At 44.1% G+C, this 24,492-nt stretch overlaps 1 protein-coding gene across 2 annotated transcripts in view; it reads right to left on the reverse strand.

The window, feature by feature from the left end:
• RBKS (ribokinase) overlaps positions 1–24,492 on the reverse strand; it is a 94,677-nt gene that overhangs the window by 67,671 nt on the left and 2,514 nt on the right. Inside the window, exons 2-3 of one of the 2 annotated variants that reach the window (XM_014598028.3) lie at positions 6,868–6,955; positions 5,463–5,595 (exon numbers count right to left, since the gene is read on the reverse strand). In XM_014598028.3, coding sequence (XP_014453514.1) covers positions 5,463–5,595; positions 6,868–6,896 — 162 coding nt within the window. In that variant the 5' untranslated portion in view covers positions 6,897–6,955. The remainder of the gene's footprint in view (positions 1–5,462; positions 5,596–6,867; positions 6,956–24,492) is intronic. The other variant, XM_014598027.3, reaches the window with a different exon arrangement.

Consider the following 24,492-nt stretch of genomic DNA (forward strand, 5'->3'; position numbering starts at 1 on the left):
CCCCTTCACCCCAGGGGGCTGTGCTGGCTGGAGTTTGGCCATGCCTGTGCCCCTGCTGCTGGAGCAGCAGGGGGTAGTACCAGAGCACCCCCCAAAAAATTCTATACTGACCTGTTTGTTCTAGGAGCAGTCTGCACCACACTCACCCACCATGCCTTGCTGTTAATACAAATATGTAGATTGAGAAGGCAATCACCCACCTTGTGGTCATGGCCTTATAAGCCAATTACACGGCTCCATCCCTCCCCTACACGGTGTCCCATGCCTTGCAGATGGCATCCTAGTCCTCCTGTCTAGCTCAGGCCCCTCACTGGGCTGCATTCTACTCTCCACCCCCTCACTGGGCTGCACTCTGACTCAGGCCCCTCCCTGGGCCATACTCTGACTCGGGCCTCTCACTCTGCTCAGGCCTCTGGACCCACTATGGTCCACTTGGTCTTCCCTGCCCAGTGCTTTTCTGCTGGGGTGTGCTCCCCTAGCCTTCCCTCTCCACAGAGTCATCCACAAGGCAGTGGGGGCTGAGGCTTTCCGGCGCCCCATCCCCACCTTCTGGAGTGGGCCACGCATGGCATTTTTGTGGAGACTGCCCCACCACAGGCTGCCCCACCACACCAACCAACTCCAGCAGGGTGCAGTTTTAGGTTTTACCCAGGACCATCCTCAGGCCTACCTGATCTTCACCTCTTCCTCACTCGGCTCCCCTAGATGTCATGTGCCTCCCCTATGCTGGTAACTACCGTGGTCTCTGGCCCTAGCTCCATCTTTACTCTTACTCTCTCTATCTCTGGCCCCCAGCTTGTACTCAGACCCCTGGACTAGATCCATCCTCTTCCGATGGCTTGGCCCCAGCCCTTGTCATCTGGGCTGTATGTCCCCTGAGCCCTTTCTCTCAGCTGTGGCCTCCCACTGCAGTGACCTTTGGGCTCTTTTAGACCCTCATCCCGCCTCCAGGCCAGTTGGGACTCTAGGCAGTCCAGCTCTGGCTGTCCCTCACTGTGGGTTTCACACTTCAGCCTCTCCAATAATCCAATTTCACACTTCGGCCCCAGAATAATCCAATCGAGGTCCTTGGTGTCAGTTATTCAGGCCACCAGTCCCATCACCTCTACGGGTCTGCCTTCTCAGGCCCCTCCATGAATCATTCTTTCTCTGCGGGGTCGAAGCCCTGCCTAGATCTTGCTACTTTCTTCTCTGAGTTTCTCAGGGCCCGCCACTGGGACTCGTCATGGTTTGCACCACTCTCTGGGTTCACCCAGGCCTTGAAAGGGATCTCAGCTGCTCAGGTCCTCATTCTAGACCCACCTGGACACTCCCTAGACCTGACAACTCTTATCCCCTCTCCCAGGGCTGGCATGGCCTCTCTCTAGGCTTCTGTATATACTTCTTTCTCTGGGCTGGCCTGGCCCTTGTGCACTCAGCCCCTTTCTCAGGCCTCCTCTGGCCTCTCAACAGACCCAGGCACTCCGCCTCCCCTTCCAAGGCTATGGACCCCACACTGGGTCTCCAGAAACCTTTTTCATCCTCATAGCTCCTACCCAAATCTCCAAGGCGTCTCAGATGGTATACAGGAGTGGCAGCCTTCCTGCTGGATAATGTTTCTTCCTCTGCAGTCATGTGGTTCTCTTGATCAGGCCTAGCCTCACTTGTTGGAGGCTCTGCAGCTTGCCTAACCCCTTAAAGTGGCAGGCACGCCAAGAGCCCTGCCACACAATCTAAATATTTTTTCTGTGAAGTCACTAACCATAACATCAACCCAGGGAACTTCAGTAAGGATGCAGATATTTCAGGAAACATAGATTCTATCTTTGGCAGTAAGCAGAGTTTGAACCATTTAAAAATGAACAATGCTACAGGGAGAAACCACTGGACACTCAGATAAAATATTAACACCAAATTCTTTGCCAGTTTCATGAATCTGAGAGCTCTGGAGGAGGATGAGGACCAGTCTCCATGACTTACAAGATCTTGGACACTGACAGCCTTAACACTGAAGAACACTGGGAACAACTAGTGGCACATGAACCTCAGAAGAACTGCAGGCAGAGTTTAGATATATATCTACACCTCATTAACCTATACAATGGTCTGAAAAGCTAACAGAAAAGGCTTTTTAGCAGAGGCATTGTTCCTTCAAATTTAGCATCCTGTCCCCAGTCATGGTCAATATGTAGTATTTCAATAGGGAAAAAAATTCTCAGTGTATCTGGTCATTTGTGGAATCTGTCATTATAGGGTGCATTATAGGGCACATCCACACATGCAAGCACATGTGCTTGCAGCAGCTCAAATAGAAGCAGTGCAAATTTGAGCCAGGGCTTCTTGCCTCAGCGCACGTACTTGGACATGCACTTTGGTATGGAGCAAATTGTGCCACTTGGGGCAAAATAACCCTGCCTGGCTCCTCCCGGATCTGCAGCCAAGGGGAGCTAGAGCCTGGGGCCAGCACCTGTGCTGTCCCCAGCAGTATAAAAAGCTGCCCTGTCCTGGCCCCATCCATACAAACGCTGCCCTGGCAAGTAGCTCAGGGCTACTCGCTCTCTGGAGCTTCTGGGGCCCAGCCAATTGATACCTGGGGACACTACCCCTTGTGCCAGCTGAACTGCTGCAGCAGCATCCCAAATCCATTTTTAAAAATACCCCAAAATCCATGTTCTTCCACGTTTAAAACAAAAACCCACTCTATACACACACACACATCTAGAGAGAGAGAGAGAGAGAGTGTAATACATTGGGTAATGCTTTATTGGTATATTTACAATGTTAAACCAATTTGAAAGCCTACCAGTGTCTCTATCATCATGAAAAAATAAATTCTAAATACCTGTATGTGTTGATGTGTGCTTTTGGTTTTCTCCATACATGATGGGTGTGTGATGGGGGGGAATGTGGTGTTTGTAGAAAGGGGGTGAGAAGGGGTGTAGGGGAAGGTGGGTGGGTGGATGTGGAGGGATGTGGGTTGGTCTGTGGATAGGAGCGGGGCAATTGCTGGGGGCACTGTGGGTGTGGGGGACCTTGTGTGGGGGCTGCTCAGGAGGGGTGGGCCCCTGGTCCCCACAGGGTGCAGGCCCCCTAGCACATGGAATGCCCCCACCTGCCCAGGGTCCCAGCTCCCCCCTGGAGGGCCCCAGCCCCCCTGCCCAGGGCCCATAACTAACCTTTAACAGCAGCAGCGGGGGGACCATGCACTGAGCCCAGCCTGGTTCTGCCGGCCCTGGGGCTACTCTTGCTGCCTAGCCAGGCTGGTCTTGTGGCAGCAGGACCCAGTGTGGCACGCGGGGACCATGTGCCAGGCCCAGCTGGGTCCTGGGCCCCTCTGCAGCCCCACCGGGCTGGGCCCATGGTGACAGAACCCAGTGCGGCATGCGGGGACCATGTGCCAGGCCCAGCTGGGTCCTGGGCCCCCTCTGCAGCCCAGCCAGGCTGGGCCCAGATCCCTGAGGCTCGCTAGTTAGGGTTTGCACCAGAGTGGGTCACACGGCTCTGGGAGGCGCACACAGGAGCCACGCCTCCCGGAGCCCTGTGACCTGCTCCGGTGCAAGGCCGGGCTAGCGAGCCACATGGGGCTGGGCCAGGTCCTCACTCCCCTGCAGGCACAGGGAGCAGAGGCGGGAGCTGGCACTGGGCCCAGCCCATGCTGACAGGAGCCGGCGCGGCATGCAGTTTCCATGTGCCACACCGGGTCCTGCCGCATCCAGGCCTTTCCTATAGCTGCAGGACCTGGCCTGGTGCTCGGGGACTGCGTGGAGCTGAGCCAGGTCCTGCTGGCCTTGGGGCTGCTCGTGCCGCCGGGCGGTATGAGCAGCTCCAAAGCCGGCAGGACCCAGTTCAGCTCTGTGCAGTCCCCGTGCACCGGGCCGGGCCGGGGAACATGAGCCGCCTGGGGCCGGCAGGACGCAGCTCAGCTCCACACAGTCCCCATGCACCAGACTGGGCCGGGGAGCATGAGCTGTGCAGTCCCCAGGCGGCTCATGTTCCCTGGCCAAGCCCAGAGCGTGGGGACCGCGTGGAGCTGAGCTGCGTCCTGCCGGCCCCAGGTGGCTCATGTTCCCCAGCCTGGCACGAGCAGCTGCAGGGCCAGCAGGACCCGGCTCGGCTCCACGCGGCACGCCAAGCCAGGTCCTGCAGCTATAGGAAGGGCCTGGCCATGGCAGGACCTGGCGCGGCACGTGGGAACTGCATGCCGCGCTAGCTCCTGTCAGCATGTGCCGGGCCCCAGGGCCGGTTCCTGCCTCTGCCCCCTGTGCCTGTGGGGGGGTGAGGACCTGGCCCAGACCCATGTGGCTTGCTAGTCCGGCTTTGCACTGGAATGGGTCACAGGGCTCCGGGAGGCATGGCTCCCGTGTGCACCTCCCAGAGCCGTGGGACCCACTCTGGTGCAAAGCCGGACTAGCAAGCCACAGGGATCTGGACCAGGTCCTCACTCCCTGCAGCCCCAGGAACAGGCCCCACCCCCTGCCACTCTTCAACCCCCCCAACTCCTCCTGCCACCCCCCCCGACACCCATGAACTCCCCTACCCCTCACCCCAACTTACCTTGGACAGCGCCAGAGGCAGCAGGAACACCAAAGGGACACTGTGGCCAAACCAGAGCATCTCTTTTGGAGGACTGGCTACGGGCAAGGTCTTGAACCGCGCCTTGCTCCACTCTATTGTGGAGCGGTTTTTGGTTTTTTTTTGCAAGTTTGCAATGCAGGGAACATTTTTTCATTCCCACATGTGCCTGTTGCCCAGCCTTAAAGGGGTTTGAGGTGGGGCAACAGGCACGTGTCCACTCTTCTGGACGTGCCCATAAAGGCCAAAACAGGAGAGACTTTCATCTTAAACCAATTTCATCTTAAACACTGAATTATCTTCTCTCTCCTTTTATATCAAAAAACATTATTAATACTGACAAGTTATTTTTCCTTTTCAAAATCAAGACACTGTAATACCAGGATATAGTCATTGCAGACATGTGGTCCATCCAGTTCATAAGGCTGTTTTTGATAGTGGTTAGCCTCAGGTGCTTCAGAAGAAGGTACAAGATATCCCATGGTATGCAGATGTGGGATAATCTATCCCATGAATGTCTCATCTAATCCCTAATAGTTAGACGTTGGTAGGAGTTGCGTTCCTGAAGCATGAGGTTTTATATCCCTTTCTAAAATTTTTGTTAGCCCATTACTAGTTGACCCATGAACAGCAAATTCTAGCCTAAATATATGTTGTTAAATATGGCTTGGCAGTTAAATGTAGAACTAACATATACCAATCAACCCCAAATCGAGGAATGGAGCAAGTTTTCACTAGGTATAACTGTGAACATTTCAGGTCCTCTCCAGTTCTTTCTATGGTTGTAACCAAGAAGAGAAAAGGGACATGAATAAAGGAGTTAACTTTTCTATAAGCCACCTAAAATTCTACTGAAGCTTGGATGAACATTTGGATTGGTTGTTACCTAGGAGTTTCAAGTCAGTACTTACTTCGCATATCATTGAGGTCTTGGCCCCGAGTCGAGCAGCTTGGACACACTGATTGGCTCCTTTCCCTCCAAAGCCAATGAAAAACTTATGTCCAATGACGGTTTCTCCTGGTTTTGGCAGACGAGTGGTACAACTATTACAATTTAAAAACAATATTTACTGACATTAGTAATCAATAAGGCAAAATTCTTCACAATAAGCACTATACTAATGCAATCCCAAATGGGTTCAACATTCAAGCCAGGGCTGAAACAAACAGCAGTGATACCTATGGTAGCCTTTCATTTCCTGAATTCCAAAACTTAAAAGATTTGAGAGATCAACCCATTTCTGTACTCCATTTAGTACTTATCCCCCATCAGACATTATCCAATTTTGTTTTACATTGCTATGCAGAGGGACAGGCTTTCTGTTCTGTGGGTCTGTGTTTTTAAACAGAGCCTAACTAGCAAAGTGAGGTTCTCATCCACAGAGGGGGTTCAATACAAAGTAAAATTATATTACTAAAATCAACAAAACTGTTAGAATATTTTAACCTGACATTCATCTTAAATTTCCAGACTATTAATCTAATCTCAAACTGCATCACATTTTACTTCCTCAGAACACCCTTAGTAATTTTTCTCCCATCATGGCATTCAAAACTGTCAGAGAGGTATAAATCATCATAACATACCCCCTCCCTTCATCTGTCATTCAGATGCAATGTACACATTGAGCTTTTTAAATCTTCCGTTATAAATCAGACCTTGCAATTCCCTAATCATTTTTGTTGTGCTCTGAATATCCTCTAGTTACATTTACATCTTTCTGGGGATGGGTGTCCAGAACCGAGGGCACCTGTACAAGTGCAGACTCCTCAGAGTTGTATTCAAGAGAGTCTGGTTTAATTTTATTTTGCAAAGACTTCTATTTTGTTAACCCTATCAGATCTTTTCATGCAATGTCAAAAGAGAAGAAAAAAAAATCTCCCTCCACAAACAACCTCTACTTTTGTGTAGAAAAATTCACCTGAAATGAAGGACTAGTCTCCTTTTGTTAATTGCATTATAAATAAATACAGTCTAGAAAGGCTCCATCTCTACAGGGAAAGGTTTGGTTAAATTACTACCCAAAGTTCTGCCTCTTTATGGCAATGAATTCCAAACACAAGATATAAAAATAGAACATCCTTTACCCTCCTCAACTACAAGAGACACACTCAGCACCAGTGGGGAAGGAGCGTCTCCTGTCACACAACAGCAGCCCGTCTAGCTGACAGCACACTGGCCCTGACAGGCTCCAAACGATAGTCTAAAGCCTGATGGCAAAAATATTCTTAAAGAAGGGAAACTATGATGCAGGGAAAGGGGATTTCAGCACTTTTGCAAGAATGCAAAGAGCCCTTGCCAAAGAAGAAGAATACCTGTGCCTCGATGTATAATTGCAGAGCATTAAAAGATATTCAGCTGAGTAGATCTCACAGCTGGCTGGGACGCTGCTCACCCTCCAATCTGAAAAAAAGGTGACCTGTGAAGTGGTACAGATTTTGTACCAACAGCTCTTTCCTAAGTAGCTCTTGCAAAGGTCATGGAACCTACCCATTTTATGTTTTGAATTTATGTTGTACCTGCTATGGAAGTGATGTAGGGTCCCTGTTTCACTCCTGATATAATTACTTGGAGCAACTGGGCATGGTAGCATTCTATTCAGTGGGACGCAAAAAATACAGGGCCTGTCACTTGTGTCACTGTACACTGAGAGACCAGAAAGAGTCATGGATGCAACTACACTCTGAACCCCAACACAGATTTCCACAGAGGTAGGGTGGAAAAAATGGGCTTAAGGGTGGAAGGGCTACAGCTATTTTAAGCAAAAAAATACTGATTTAAAAAAATAAATAAATCACAGCATGCGTTATACCGAGTTGAAAAAGTCAGCATGTACAACCAATTACCACACAGTAGTATCTGACAGACTGCAGTGTTTCTCTGTACTTAGAAGAGGGACTAACGACAAGAAATCAAATATCGCTGTACAGCAAATGTGGGGAAATGCTGACTTTTAATGGCAACTGCTATAATTCATTGCAACATGCACTAATTTATGTCACTGGAACAATACCTCGCAGGGACCCAAAATATCGATGGCCGTGGAATGGAGCTTTGTCTGCATTTTGCAGCTTTCAGTGAGGCTCCCCTTCAGGTAGCATTATAGCTTCATTGCCTGCATGCCTACATGTCATTGGTAGCAAGCAGTCCTTTCACTCACCTTTGATAATAAATAATTATAATACCAGCACCTCACTCCTCTATGGTTCTTTTCACCAGTAGATCCCAGAGCACATTATAAAAGGAAGGAAGCATCCTTATTTTACAGAATCAACTGCCTGAGAACTCCCAGCTGGCCAGCAGCAGAGGCAAGACAGAGGAACCCCAACCTCCTGAGTGGCAGCACAGTGTTTGGTTCACTAGTTCAGTGGTTGTTAACTTTCTTGGACTTGAGGCACCCCTCCATAGCTTTTGTGAATTGAATGGCACCCAATTTCAAAATCGAATTTATATATTACAGTGCTCACCTACTTGCAGAGAAGCTGAACAGTGAGGGTGGGGAATGGTCCAGGCAGGGACAAACCCGAGCCTAGTTTATCTACTTATCTTGATATCTGTTATTTCCTCAAACCTCACTTAACTCCTCAAACCTTGCGGCACCCTTCAAAGGATCTGGAGGTACCCCAGGGTGCCCTGGCACCCTGGTTAAGAATCACTATGCTAGATCATGCTGTCCCACACCTGCTGATATTAGATAAAGAAAGTGTGCATCAAGTGCTGATTCCTCTGCTTTTCTGAACAGACTTCCTGGAGATTGGGATTTATGCTAGACATAATTAGGCTCAACCAAAACCAACAACTTCACAGCAGAAGTCAGCTAGTAGCCTTGGTCTTTGAGTTCATGCACACTTTACAAGAAGCAGATTCACATGCATCTTCCAGGTTTAATAGTGACTCTTGTCTCAGGCCATGACTATAAAAGGAGAGCTGCCCTAATTTAGGAAGCCAACCTCAAAGCAAAAGCTTAAAAGTAAGATTCACATAAGGTGGGCACAAACAAACAGCTGAACAAGGATGAGATTACACACCAGATTTTACCCAGAATTAAATTTCCCAAGTTAAGGGAGATTTGCCTTGGTTCAAGGAGTTGATTTATACAGCCACACCTTTTTTCTTCTTTGGGACTGCTGGTGTTGTTCTTCTGGGATAGCCTACATGTGTGTCCATGGCCTCAATCAGGCCTGTGCAAATACATACAGTTCCAAAGGAGGCAACTGAATTGTGCGACTATGAAACCAGGGTATGTAAGGTAAGAATCCAGGCCTCAGCACTGGAAGCAGCATGGAATAACAAGTGCCTGCAGGAAGCAAACAGCTTGCTGGAGATGAGAAGATAACGTCGATGAAAGTGTGCAGAGTGGAGATCAAAAATCAAGTTAGAACAGCAAATTACAATTAGGCAATTTTACAAACAGGCCAGAAGATTAGACAAAAATATTCAACAAGTTCTAAGCAATTCAATGTAAACAAAACAAAAAATCTCATTTTATTTTTAAAGGATTAGTGATCATTGAGAACAATCCCTTACTCTAAATTGTATTCTTATCCTGTGTATTAGATACATTCACAGCACTGATCTATAAATAGATCTGGAGGTTTCACTTTTACTGAAACAGGTATTCAATCAAAAGAAACATTGTTCTATTGTGATGCTATTATCCTGTCATTTAATTCTGCAATGATCAGTAATTACTGAATTTTGATTTGCATCAGGCAATTTCAACAAGCATTTCAGGCTTCTGTTATGAACAGGCAATGATGAGTAATCTGTATGATTAAGGAACCATATGAGTTCTTGGTTTATTGATGGTGCCACAAAGAATACTCATAATAGCCTAAAAGTGATTGAACAGCTAACGCTACTCAAAAACTAGGCTAAACAAGTGAATTAGAAAAACTGTCACACTGACTTTCGGAACTGTTACATAAAATGTTTTGTAAAGCCATTTACAACTTTGACGTAACTTGAAAACATTCAATTAGATAGCAAATTGGTTTGAATGGTAGACTGGGAACAGGCTACATCTCCAGCCTCTGGAGCAATTTCTGTTTAGCTCTGTCAAGAATACATACAAACCGCACACCAACTATGTAATGAAGTCTTGTGTGTCACAGATTATACAGACCTGCTTTGACATGTATTTTCTGTATTTATTAAATAGGAAATAAAATTATTACATATATAATATGTAACTGTGTTTCACAAATCTAATAATGGTATGACTTTATGTTTACAGAGCACTTTTCATGCTGGAAGAGCCCCAAAGGCTTTAAAGCTACAAATAAAAGAACCAGTTCACTCATCACTGAGCCTATTCTTGGCTAAGAAACTGGAGGTGTTTAATAATGCAGAGCAACAAAACACACTTTTGGAGACAAGGCAAAGAATATCTGTATCCAACTGGAACTCTAGGATTAAGCAGAATAAAAGTGTACCCAGTGGAATGTAGCCAGTGCAAGGGCTCCAACTCTCTTTTCTACTACGTAAAGTGCCATGAGATTTAAATCGGCTGGCATTTTTTTTCAGATAAAATATCTGATGAAAAATAGCACAGCAAACATTAACAGAGCCCCCTAATACCTTGCTGGGGCACTGGTTCAATACTGACTCAGAGAGGAAAGTGCTACCTCTTCAGTCATGTTGTTTTCCACAGTATTCTGGATTTTCTTTGAAGATCTCCTTTACAAGAAGCAGTGAGATGATCATTGCGAGAGACGGAAGGAGAAAGCAGGGGAAAATGTATATTTGCAGTGTTTGCATAAACCATTTTTTTAAATTCATCAAGCTGCACAATTTTTACTTCCAAATAAAGCTGGAAGATTAATTAGCTAATGTGTGTTTAGTGCCTTCAACACGCAAGTGCTATCCATTAAGTATTATTAAATAAATTAGTACAGTACACAGCTTTTCAGTTGTGCTGAGGAAAAAATCCCTGTTGAATAGCAATACTTTTTTGAAAAACGACTAACTTGTTTGTATGTTTGAGAGGGAAAGAGTGCAAAAGGCTGGAAAACACTTAACAAGCTTTTTTTTCTAAAAAACAAAAAATGATCACCAGCATCTCACACAGGAAAATAGAATTTGCATGACCAATTAGATCTTCCATTATTTAAATGAAACACCAATTGTGCAGTGTCCCACACCCTTCCCACCCCCCAAAAAATTCAGGCATTCTCCTTGAGTAAGAAAGGGAGAAAGGGACTAATAGTGGTTAGTCAACTGACAAGCCATGAGTCCTATTTATTAGGCTATTACCTTCTTGCTGCATTTGCTTACAGACACAGACTAGGAAGCACCTTTGGGGCAGGGACTGCCTTTGCTGTATATTTGTAAACTGCCTAGCACAATGGGGAATTGGCCTCTAGGAACCACTTCAATATAAATAACAGAACAAGTAGATAGGCAGAATTTAAAAGTATGGTGTTAGCAGTAATACAATAGCTAGAATCTAGTCCTAACTCTGCTCCTTCAAGGCACTCTGATGGAGCAAAAGGAACAAATTGGGCTGTATCCTCCCTACTTGGAATTCCCCATCATGGGGTGAACCAGATTAGACTCAGCATAGCAGCTTTTTCCCAGGGTAGTTCAGAGCTCCACTAGGTTAAGCACTGCACAAGCAAATAGGAAGACACAGTCCTGTCCCCTAATGAAAAATAGCCCAATAATGGCAAAAGACCCAGCACCTTGTGTTTTGAGTACCTCAGTTTCAAAAGACCTGAAGAGGAGTTTTGAGGGTTGGAGGTTTTTTTCTTTGCCTTCTTCTGTGGTATGAGTCATGCTCCACTTCCTAGGAACATCTGAGCATATTTTACCTACTAAGTTCCCTGACTTCAGTGGTCGAGGCACTGGTGCCAAAGTGGTCGAGGCACTGGTTTGCTCTTCAACTGAGTGCTTTTTGGATGTGATGCGTGAGAAGGGTCAGAGTAGGTCTTCTTGTAGACCCTTTTGAACTGTGAATGCAGGGGACTAAATTTGATGGCCTGGAAGGTCAGTGCCAGGCATTATGTTTCTATGAGAATGTGCTGTAGGAAACAATCGTTTGTCAGCCAGAATGTAGAGAAAGGGATGACAATTCTTTTCAAAATCCAATTACTATGATCCATTCTTGTCTTATCCCTTTAAATAATCTGCCATCCACACTTTACAGAACAATTAAGAGTTTCCCTATGCCTATGGTGTGGGGGGATTAGGGATTTCTGTTCAGCGTCTCCAGGTACCCTGATGCAGTCATTAAACTTTTGACTCTACCTTAAAGCCCTGCACTTTCATTTGGTCTCCAGTAAGCAACCCCAGTTTATTTGGCTTTCTTAGACTTGGCTGACATTATTCATTGTGGGTAGGCTTTTTGGGAGATCCTCCCACTACAAACTGGAAAACAAATTAGCTACAATCTTATACTTACATTAAATTTATTAAGGGTGAAATCCATTACATGCACAAGACGGTGCAAGCCTATGCAAAACTTTAATTTGCTTTTGGTTCTTAAAACTAGGCCCAAGTAGAATTTAAATGAAGCTTAGATGTTGTCAGCCCTCTATGCAGATGTGATCATCACTCAGAAAGATCTGAAAGATTGCAGGGGAAAAAAATCCCAAGGTAATTTGCTTCACAGTACATTTTCTCCACAAATGTAATGCCCTTAGACATTTTCAGAAGTGTGCCATGGTGGTACTTACGTGAAAAGAGGATGCCACCAGAGGCCAAAATTCCTAGATTATAATAAGAATGCTCAACATTCAAAACAAAAATAATTATTTATTTGATTAACTGCAAAAAAGAACCCCCCCAAACAAACCAACAAACCTTTGCTATGAAAAGCAAACTACTACTTTGCCTTATACAACTACTAATCAACATTTTTGAAGTGGGTAGGCACAGCATTGATGCTATCAGAACATGTGGAATGTCTAAGCGTTCTGAAGTCAAGGCTACAGGAGTCCTTTTTTTTTAAATTTCCTATGTACAAATGTTTAAGACTCAGCAAACATTCCATTACTCTTACCAAACATCAATCCTGTATTTAAAAAAAAAACTGTGGAAATTTTCAAAATTACCATTCTATTTCCCTCCCATGTTGTTGTTCAATGTCGTCTCTGGCGATTACATTATTTTTAGAACTGCAATTATGTTATTTTTTAAAGTGGATCTGATTGCAGTCTTAGCACAGAGCACCTCTTAGATATATCCAGTTTGCCCAGCATTGAAGGAGACTGCCTGCCTGCTTCTATGTTGTGAAGAATATTATACTATGATAGAATATTAAGGTTAGACTGGAAAAAGCCCCAGACAACACACCCAAACACTAATCTTTATGCCCTGAAGGACAAATTAAGGGAAATGAGATATATTTGGGCATGAACGTATTCTAAAATAATTTAAGAGGTGATTTAATGGTAAATATGTTAGAAAGTAGGAACAATGTGTTTGGTGGTTGTTAGGATTCCTACAAATGAGGATTCCTGCTTTGTATTCCCTTCTCTATTTTAGCTGTGTTTTATGATCTGGTTACCTCCTTGAAACACTCTACAGCCCAGTTTCACTACCATTAAACAATCGTTACAGACCACAAGTAAACACTTACAAAACACAGCAGCAAATACCAAGGATATTTTGACAATATTTGTTCTTAGAGATTCTTAGATGAAAGGTACTATTTAATTATTAAATATGGAGTGGGGGCTTATACATACTCGACTGCTTTAGTATAAAATTTTGTCATGTAAATCTTGTTTCCACTTTTTCCACTATCCAGCTCTTTAAAATCAAGGCTGAAAATTAAACACATGGTTAAGTATCTCGAATTTCCACAAAAAACACATTTTGTTTTATGAAAGTTACAATCTGTAGTTACAAAACCAAGATGCTGTCACTACCTAGTCATCTACTTCAAAAAACTAAGATTAGTAGGAGGAAATATGGCTCATTGCAAATATTAATCATTTTCTCCAATGACTTGCTGCTCTGAAATTATCAACGCAACACAGGGAGGATTCTGATGAGTGTATATTTCATTAGGCTCAGCTGAAGAGTACTTTTAAAGGGTCTACATCTAAATTGTAAATTACTAGACTGAACAATTTTTAGTTCAGATTATATTCAATCAACACATTAAAGGGATAATAAAGGATAATTAACCTATTTAAGTAAAGACTACCAAACTCTTAACATCTCCACTAGAAAAGAAACTAGCCCATCTTTGACTCAGTAGTGAGAAGAAAGCTGTCTTTGATAATTATTTCATACTGTTGCATGTGGTCTCTCAAAGTCTAGGCCTGGAATTACTTCACTCCAGAATAAATGCAATGGGATAGTATCCATTACCAAAATGGGAATACCATGACAAAAAATCACCCGCCTCTGACAAGCAGGAAGCTTTTCTAGCTGAGTCCTTTTAATTTCTTCACTATCAAAGCTTCAATTAAAAAAGATTATATTCTTAGCCCTCAGAACGCCAAAGATAACCCTTAAATCTGGAAGTCATATAAATCAATGCAACAGTGCCTTGTGAGGCCTGCTAACAGAAGTCTGAAGGTCTCAGTTCAGGACTAGGATTTTTCCAAACTCCAGTAAAGCAAAAACTGGCCAGGTCTTGATTGTTTTCACAGCTTCTATGTAGAACATTACAGGCAACAGTGAAACTGAAAAGAAACAGGCTAGTTTCACTCTCTTGCTTTACTGGATAACATCATGAGCAACAGTGATAACAGGCATATATTAATGCTGTTCACCACAACGAAGGAAGCCTTGTCCCTTTAGGTGGGGCTTCTCACATAAGCATCAAACCAAAATCAGTCACACCCTGCCCCTCCTTGCCTTTTCAATCCACTTTTTGACAGGCAGGTTTAGTTCTTTCCCTGCTAGGTATCTGTTAAAACTATTAAAGCTATAGGTGTATGAATGCACAGGGGAGAGGATGGCTAGGATAACAAGAGATGAAGGCTTAAATTAGCGAAGTGAAACTATAGTAATGAGAAGGCAGGAGAGTTATTTTGGGGAACATGAGAGGTGAGAATAAAAGCAAAGAGACAGAAAATATGTAGGAAGAAGGAGAGAACACAATATAGAAAGGGAGAGATAAGGTGTTGAGGAAAATAAGAAAAGAGGAAACTGAAGGTGATTCAGGAAGCTACATCATGATCTATTACAGGAAACAAAGGAGAAAAACAGTGAGATAAACAGGGACTGACAATACAATAAAATCAAGAGAGAGGTAGTAAGTTACCTTTGAACTATTGACTAGAAAGTTGCTTTACTGTATGTTACAGTTACCGGTACCATGGTTTTTGTTCCATTAAGTTATGAAGGATGTGTGTGTGTAGGCATGGGCTTGATGATGTGGCAGCAGAGGTATTTTTCACCTTAGACTAGTCAGCCAAATAATTTAATCTGACAAGTTCTCAGTACATTTTTCAAACTTTGTATAGATACCATGGTCCTCATAAAAATCAGCAGTAACCCATATTAATGAAACCAAAGAGGAACTCTCCTTGCTGTGAACAAATAGTAGACCACTGGAGTCCAAAGTACTTGCCATCAGTGGCAGATGTCATTATTACACTCACTGAGGGTCAGATCTAGATTTAGAAATAATGAAAAAAAAAATAAATCTGAAATTGGAAGGTCATGTCTGATGATGATACAGAAAGCACATGCTATCCTGGAACAGTGCCACCTTCTACTTCCAAAATAAGCTTCAGCAGAAATAAACTTAATTCTGCAAAATACCCTAATCCTTCATTTATGCAGCAAATTGGTGAAAAACTGCATTCTAGTGTTGTCTTTGCAAATAAGGCACTACACAGTAGTCTAAGAAGGAAACACTGGAAGTCAGTATTAAATAGCTTGCTGTATGCTGCTGATATAGGAGCTAACAATTACAATTTTTTCTTTTTAAAACCCTGATTAGTAAACAGCTAGGAAAGAAGTGCCAACAATTTCTAAAGGCGGTGTCATATATATGCCTGCCTAGAGTGCTTTATACAAATTTGTTACCATCAGCTCTGTAAGATGATTTTTACTACAGTCTTCGATTTGCGCCAGCAGCTCTTTACTGTCATGAGCACTAAAATCCACTGAATGCTAGTAAAGATATTTATGTCCAGAGATGCATCTTGGAAGAGGGCTATTTCCATTAATGGTAGATACTGTAAGCAATTTATAAACAAGACAGAAAGGAACTATTATTCATAATGTTCTGCATCTCATAAAGGGAAAAATACAATGTGCTCAGAGCTATCTTATACATAAGAGCACAATTTTGTCAGGGATATGCTGTGGATATTTTATCAAGGGGTTCCCATAAAAAAAATTCTCCCTTAAACTGACAGACAAAGTATGGTAGGGGTGTGTTTCTAAACAGAAAGCATGAAGGAATATATTTATTTAGACAAAAATATTTTAGGAAATCAAGAAGCCACTACCAGACAAAAACAGTAGGTGCCACATGGCAGAAATGCTTCTGTTTTGACTATTTTATGCATTACCAGCAGATAACAGTGTTGGTTTGTGACATTTGGGACAAAGCAGATACTTTTGAGGGGGTGCTGGGGCACACTTCTTGAGCTCCAAAGGCCCAGGTCAGCTGACTGCCTAGATTCTTGCTGCCAGCTGCTGCACAGAAAAATCAGGAATTCTATACTGAAAGGTGAGAGCAATATTCTGTAGAAGATGGTGCTATACAGATAAGCAGTTAACACACAGTGATGTATGGGTCATTGTGGAAAAATGGCATGCTTCAGCAGCAAAAAGGGAACTGGCACAAAATCTTAACCTGTGATGTTAGCCAAGAAAATGACAATTGTTTGGATGGAAACTCATTTACCAGAATTTTGCATTTTGGCACTACTTAATGATCTTTTTTTTTTTTTTTTTAACCTGGGATACTGCTGTGAACATTAATGTACTCAGTCTCCACCAGGAACATACAGTATTCTCTTCTTTAACAGTCTCATTCCAGTGCTGCAAAAATAAAGCCCATTTCTGTCTCCAGGAACTTTATTTAACAGGAGGACAAGCCATTTGTTTAAACAGTTTTTTAATGACAGTTTTGGGATGTCCCTAACAATCCCAATTTAAGTGCAAATGTAAAGTTTATATATGTAGTTAGGAGGCATAATTATGAAGTTTTTCTTTCAAATTCACTGATCCAAGTTATTTAGACAAATTAAAAGCTAAGAGATTAATTTAATATGCTACTTAAAATAAATTAAAATCAGCTAAAATTCCCCTCCCTGCCTGAATTTTAGGCTCTACCTTGTGCTTTTTTTATTTAATAAAGCCTCTAGCTGAATTCTCAAGCCACGTACCCAACTTTTGTTCTTTTCTGCCACAAAACATTTTCCCCATGTCATCTTGATGTGTAGATATGTGTTAATTTCCAGTGTTATTTCTGTGCCATCCCTTTCCCCTCCTTTTTACTAAAGTGACGTCACCTACTCCTTCACCTACTTGTTTTTTAAGACTTTTGCCGTTTTTCAGGAAAGAAATATGTTATGCTTCAAATTCACCGTTTTAAATGTCTGGTTTTCATCCATATTGTTAGCAGTTGTTCTGACATTTAACCATGGATTTTCACTTACCTAATTTTCTTTTAATATTAGAAGGTTGCAACTGGCCTCTGCTGAGACCAACCTGGCGGAAAACACACACACACACACACACCTCACAAGATTAAAGACATAAAGAGACTGCATTATTGAAAATTGGCAAGCATGGCACCAATTAAAGAGGGTCAAAAAGAATGACCGGTATGCTATAACTGGTTTTTTTGCAACTAAAACAATATTTTGTGATATATTTATTAAGCACTGGCCTCCTTCAAAGGGAAAAAAAAGCAGCATAGTGTGACTGGAAAATCATGATGTCTTAAGCCGAGGCATTAGAGAGGTGGCTCTGGATAATGCAGAGCATAAGAGGTACTGCACTGTGTCAAACAAGTATGCTCTCTCATCATGTAAGGAGCACACTGGAAGGGCTAATTTTGTTCTCCTATTTAAAAAAAAATGCAGCTTATTACCTGCAAGGATCAAAAAGTTTCTTAATTCATTTATTCCATTACTCTGGTGAAGTCTCTTGAGATGTAAGCAATAGTTTCCTTGCCTCATGTAGACTTACTTTAAAAGCCTGGTAAAGACAAGCTTTATCTCACAAACCATAATTTTTAATTGCTAACACACTTAGGAAGGGCATAATCCTCCACTGATGACATCATGGTCTATTGCCATGGAAATGACTGTGGTATCACAAACACAGGTTACTAGTGACTTCACCTTATTAAAAAGGAGGGAAAATGGGTGGCACAGAAATAACAGTGGAAATAAACACATATTCACACATCAAGATAACATATGGAGAAAATGTTGTGTGACAAAAAAAATTAAAAGCTGGAAACTTAAAGCTACAGGTATAACTGACCATGAGAGATGTTCGCCAGCTCCAAGGTACAACAGCATTGATGACTGTTACTTCTGTAGATTCATGTGTGGACATGGCTCTTTACAATTAATTCATTTTACCAATCAGATATGCAGTCCTTCCCGTGAAGGGCTTACGGGGTAGGAGCATTATCAAAATACAGCTACCAGAGTTGGGATGTTTCATGGAACAAAAAAGCTTTTAGATGTTTTTAAGTAGTAGGAAAAGCAGGAAGATAGGGCTGCTTCAAGCACAAAAGACAATGTGAAGTAAGGAACAGCTTTCCAAGTAAGAGCTTAATCTTGAACAGTGCTGAGCATTCTGGCCCCAACCCTGCAAAGCACATGAGCATTGCTTAGCTTCCAGCTATTAACTAGTCCAAAACAAGCCTGAGAAGTCATGGGTTAACTCTTAAAATATGATGGTTTGCTTCAGAGGGCTGATGAGCTCAATACTATGCAGGCTTATCATGGAGATGAAGGAAAGAAGACTGAACACAGCATAGGGAGTGGAGTAACAGAGAAAAAGAGATTGACCTTACTTTAATAGCGCCTTTTACCCTGCATCATCAACCTCTTTTTCAGAGCTGAGAAAGGGCACTTTGTGCCTGAAGTCTTGTCTAATATCTCTCCCAATTATATGGCTGGTCTAATAAAAGACATTACCAAGTGTACCTCACTTCTCACATATTTTCTGGATCATCACAGATCCAACACTATGACCCTAGTATGTGAGTAAGAACCACAATATGTATATATGTTTTTATAAATACAGATCACTGATCATGGGAACACACACACTGCAGCGGCTGAGGGCAAGAAATAAGCACATTAAAAGAAAAGGCAGGGGCGATTTTAGTGAAATATAATCTACTAAGCAGTATGCTGTTGTACATTGTTGTTAGAAGACACTGTATGGTCAGCTTCACTTTTACATTTCCTATTTTAGTAAATAAAAGTGTTATGGCAAGAGCCAGGAGCAATATAGGAAAGCATTGAGCTGGTACATCCTGCACAATAGGTATGACCCATAACAGGTCTCTTATATTAGACAACACCTTCTCTTAAAGCATTGGGGACAACCTTTTTGGCAAGCATGACACAAAATGGACTACACTGTCCCCAAGTGCCACTCCAATCCTTTGACCTTACCTGGTACACAGAGACTGCCTGTGCCACTTGTTGCACCCATGCTGCAGGTTGGCCACCCATGTCGGACAGCACAAATCACAAACGCCTCACATTTGTTTTTTTCCCACAGCAAGGCCACTAATCTAGGGTTACCATACACCCAGACTGTCCTTTTTTGGGGTCTTCCCATCTCCATCCAGGCAGTTTTTTAAAAATATCAACAAATATCTGGGATTCTGCTCTGCCTCTGCTCAGCACTGAAGTTTTTCTCTGCACTTTTTGGCTTGCCCCAGCAAAGAGCTGCTTGGGGTGGGTGGAGCAGGGGAGGGCAATTCAGAGGCAGGGGCTTCATGTGTATCTGTGCATGTGCCCTGGCAGCTGCAGGCAGGTAAGTCTATGGGGGTCAGGGGTTGGAGGGCCAGGGATTGCGTACTATCGGGGGGTGGGGGGGGCACACAGGGATGGGTGTGCAAGTGGGGTGAGTGCCTGCTGGCACTGGGGGTACAGCAGAGCAGGGATCTGGGGGAGATGCCAGCCCATCCAGTGGGAGAAGGGGCTGAGGGGTTCTTTGGGGGCAGCAAGGAGCTGCTTGGGCAGCAGGGTTAGGAGGGGCAGGAGCCTGTGTGTCAGGAGTGAGCGGCACTGGCAGGGCTGGGGGGGCTGGGAGTGAGAGGCACCAGTGGGGCAGGGGACTGTGGGTCGGGAGGATGAGGCACTAGCGGGGCAGGAGGCTGCAGGTCAGGAGTGAGGGGCAGCAGCAGGGCTGGAGAGTGGGAGGCAGGGCATGGGCATATCACTGCCCTTCCCCTCCCCACAATCATATCACCCCCCCCCCCCATTTTTGATACTGGAAAATATGGTAGCCCTAACTAATCACTTTTCTACTCACTATAAAGCACACCTTTGCACCCAGCTTTGTGTATTAACACAAGAACTAGCCAGCCAGGCCTCTTTTCCCTTTATATTTATTTATTTTTAAAAGAATTTTTGGTAAGTGAAATCTCTTCAGCTTTCTTTGCTTCCCAAATATCAGATCTATGATTTTAACAAAGGGATCATTCTAAAGCAAGGTTTTCATCTGTAACACGATTTCAGACAAGAATCCAGCAGAGATGCTAATATGCCGATGGCCCAATCCAATGACAATTCAAGTTAAGGAAAATATTTTAATAATTTTAAATGGACTTTGATTAGCCAGAACAGGTTTCAGCATTCAAAAGCTGAATGTGAAAGGGACCTACTTTTTTGTTCCTATTATGCAGCCCATTGTATTGTTTTTCACCCTTTCCTCATCTAGGTCCCTCAAATCATGTTCTCCCTCCTTCCTACCAAGGATGGGTGAGTGAGACAGCTTCTGGAGCTCATCCATGCCAGGTTTAGGTCCTCTAAAAGAATCAATGCAGAGCAGCACAACACTGAGTCTGAGTATACTACATTTACTTTGCATGCAAAACCTTCCTGGGTCAGGGAGAATGACATGGGAAGAGCCCAAGCTCTGAAATCAAGCCCAGATTTCTTATAATTATGAAAACCAAACTACTCACAGATGACACACACTCTCATGCCTCACTGCCTTCTCTGGATCCAGCAAAATAAATCTCTCAACTGGACCATGCTTGCACTCCCTTCACAGTTGTACTTTCCCAATGCTGCTGGCAAAAGCAATTTGGAACTGACTTGAATTAGGGGCGGCTGCTGCAAGAGAAGCATTACCGTACGATACTACATAAGTAAAATTGGTCTAGGGCAGGGGCAGACAATTATTTCAGGCAGAGGGCCACTTAACAAGTTTTGACGAGCTGTTGGGGGCCACATAGGTAGCCCCACCCCTTGACAGTTGCCCTGCCCCCTGGTTGGCACATTGGGACCAGAAGTTCTGCCTCCTAACCCCTGACCTTTGCCTCCTGAAGTCCCTCCCTTTGCTCTCCCCCATTCCATCCCAATACCTCTTCGGGGGGTGAGGGGTTGCCATCTTAGAACCAAAAAAAACCCAAATCATACGCTAGATGTCAAACAGCTACTATAATACATTTTAATTTTATTACCAAAAAAATGTCATAAGTTGTGATTGTGTACTGTATATAGAAGGGATTACATAATAACTCAAAAAAAGTGTCATATTGTGATTGCATATATGTGTGTGTATGGTGGGGTGTGGGGATGCGTGAAGGGGTTGTGAGAGGGTGTGGCTGTGGGGGGGCATAGGTTATGTTGGGGTGTATGTATATGTTGATAGGGGTTGTGGGGTCAGGGTGTGAGTGTGAGGGAGGGTGGGGAGTGTAGGGACCCCTCACATACTCCCCCCATGGCATGCAGCCCCCAATGCCAGCAGCAGCAGCAGGCAAAGAGATCAGGGTGTTCGTGCCCAGCACAGGTGCGGCTCTGGCCAGTGCTGCATGGGAGGGGAGGGAAGCCTGACCTATCACCAGGGCTCCATGCCATGCACCTGCAGCTTCAGCACTGCAGGTAAGCCCTGCACTGGAGCTTGCTGCCTTCCTCACTCCCTGCTGTGCAGGTCTCTGCACTGCCAGGAGTAGAGGAAACCCCACCCCCTGCTTTCCCATTGAGTCCAGTGTAGAGCTTCCCTGCTGCGAGTGCGGAACTGCAGGCGTGCAGCATGGAGTCCCTGCGATAGAGGTAGCCAGTGCTGCGGTGGAGGCAAGGAGCGCGCCCTTGCAGCCTGGCCAGCCACTTCTATCACGCGATGGGGGCTCCATGCCTGCAACTCCACACTTGAAGCAGAGAAGCCCCATGTTAGATTCTGCAGGCAAGCAGGGACAAGGCTCCCTCCACTCTGGGCAGAGTGGGGAGACCTGCACAGCAGGGTGCGGGGGAGACAGCAGGCCCCAATGCAGGCCTTTCCCTGCTGCAAGTTTTGGAGCTCCAGGCACATGGCGATAGGGCAGACTCTGCTCCCTTCCCCCGTGCAGCTCTGGCCAGAGCCATGCATGTGCCAGACACGAGCAACCTGACCTCCCTGCCTGCTGCGGGGCTGCACACCATGGGGGAGAATGTGTGTGTGTGGGGGGTCCCTACACCCCCCACCCTCACACCCACACTGTGCCCAGATGACCTCTGTGCTCCAGCTGCCCCTCTGGGTGCAGGCACCGCACTGCGCTCCCACTTCCGTCCAGCTGCAACTCCCTCCCTCCCCACCCGCTTCCCTACCTGCTGCCCCAAGCGAGTAGGTTCCAGCTGCAGCAGAAGCCCTGCCCAGAAGCTGCTGGCTGGGCAGAATCCTTCCCCCAAGAGGGTGGAAGCGAGGCCCAATAGGGTATATGTTGGGGGGTTATACACATAGGTGCTTCACTCCCACTTTTGTGGATGGAAGGGCTGGGCGGGGTGCAATTTGTTGGGGGGCCCCGCAGGCTGAATGAAAGTACCTGGCAGGCTGGATCTGACCTGCATGCCATATTTTGCCCACCCCTGGTCTAGAGGATCATGGAACATTCGTCTTTGCTGCTGGGGGCACTGGGATGGAAGCAGAGAAATAATTATACTAAGGAAAGGTATTTGTGATGAGAAACTGCAGGTGTGCGTGCCTGAGTTGGTATACAAAAATGAGAATACACAGAAAAGATGCACCTAGAAACAAAGCAGAAGAGGATGGGAAGAAATATAAAATCACAAGAGTTTATTTCCATTTGGAAGAAAAGATGAGGAAATCATCTCTATTGTACCACAGAAAGAAGGGATATTAAAATCTTAACTCAAGAGGTACTACATTATATATCTTGTAAATTTTTTAACCAAAATAAACTTGGAATAGAGGATTTTTCATACCAGAACAGACTAACAAACTATTTACATTACTGTCTTGATTGATAGCGGTTAGCATGGGAGAGTTAACACTAAGGCAAAACAGCAGAGCTCTGCCAATGTACTCCAGCAGAGAATCTAGCCCTTTATTGGAAAGACAAACTTCAGCAGCATTTCCGAAGTTTAGAGATAACAGAGAATTGAGCTTTCTATTCCAAGCAGATACTATCCATCCAGCATCTGTTCCACACAAGGCTCCACAGTGTGCTTGGAGGTTAATCCTGCATGTGCATTTATTACCGCCAACCATTCTGCTTTGGTGGCAGGCTGCTCTGTAGCTTGACACTATCAGTTTTTTCTTTTCTCCCAGGATGCCTTCAGTCAGTCAGCTTGTTGCAATAATTAATAGTGGCTCTAGCAGGGGGCTGAGAACCAGGGCTCCTAGATCCAGGAGGGCATTCAGAAGGCTGAACGAAGGTGCAGGGTCAGAGGGAGGGAGGGAGGGGATGGCCAGAATAAACTAAGATTTCAAATTCTGATAGCCCAACATGAAAAGAGTTTTCCAGTTGGAGGCTTTGGTCTGATGTTCTCAAATACATCAAGATGGTGTATTACTGCTGCTGTAAATGTCCAAAGGCATTTTTCTCCATTCTGCTTCTACTGTTTTGGACTATTGTGCCAAAGTTTCTCATGTCTATTTTAATTGTTTCAGTGTGTCTGACTCTTACTGGTTTATATGTTTAGTCTTGTCCTTATTTAATATGAATTAAAATGCCACTGCCACCACCAGTCTGAGTATGTGAGTCAGAATAGAAACTATTTAAATAATACTATGGATTGTATCCATCTGGTTTGATATCTAGATCTGATCCACACAGAATAATGCTGGTCTTGTCTTCCACTACTACTGTCTGTTATTGCTCATGAAGTGTTGACTGTGACTGTGCCCACAAATATGTTTTGTTCTTGTTCTCATTAAAAGCCAGGAGAGTGTGGTTCATTGCATGTGTGTACGTGAGGTTGTTTTGATTATGTTACATTCACTGTGGAAAACTCATATTCTGCCACTGCAGCACTATGGGACAATGAGAACAGAATTTCCAACATGAAAAATGCTTTTTGAAAGGAAGAGGGCATGGTGGTTAAAAGGTTTTTGTTTTTGAAAAGGCCATCCATGTTCACCATCATTCCTAGTCATTTTGATGTTCGGAGCATGTAATCTTAGAAGGAACCTGACAGAGCCCCTTTCCTTTTCATTCATCACTTATGTAAAATGTTCTAGATCTCAGTTTGTACATTGCAATTATAGCCATATTTGCTTAAAATCACAAGGCCACCCTAAGAAATAAAAGTAGTAAACAGGGGTTGCTGTAATCTAATGAATTTGTCAACTGTATATTTAACACCAGCTTCAAACATATTCATCCAAGATTCTGGTACCTTTTTTCTTAACAGCTCAAGAAATATTAACCTGTTCAAATTGGTTATTCTGATGGGTAAGGTTTCAAGACAGGACAACCAGTACTGTAGATTATAGCATAGAATTTTATACCTTTGGCAGAACTTGCAATAAGAGTACCTTCTAGAAAAGAAGAAATTGAGTCCTAGTGATGACTAAGCCTATCAAGAAATACAATG

The sequence above is a fragment of the Alligator mississippiensis genome, chromosome 1 (assembly GCF_030867095.1).
Source record: "Alligator mississippiensis isolate rAllMis1 chromosome 1, rAllMis1, whole genome shotgun sequence".
NCBI classification, from domain to species: Eukaryota; Metazoa; Chordata; order Crocodylia; family Alligatoridae; genus Alligator; species Alligator mississippiensis.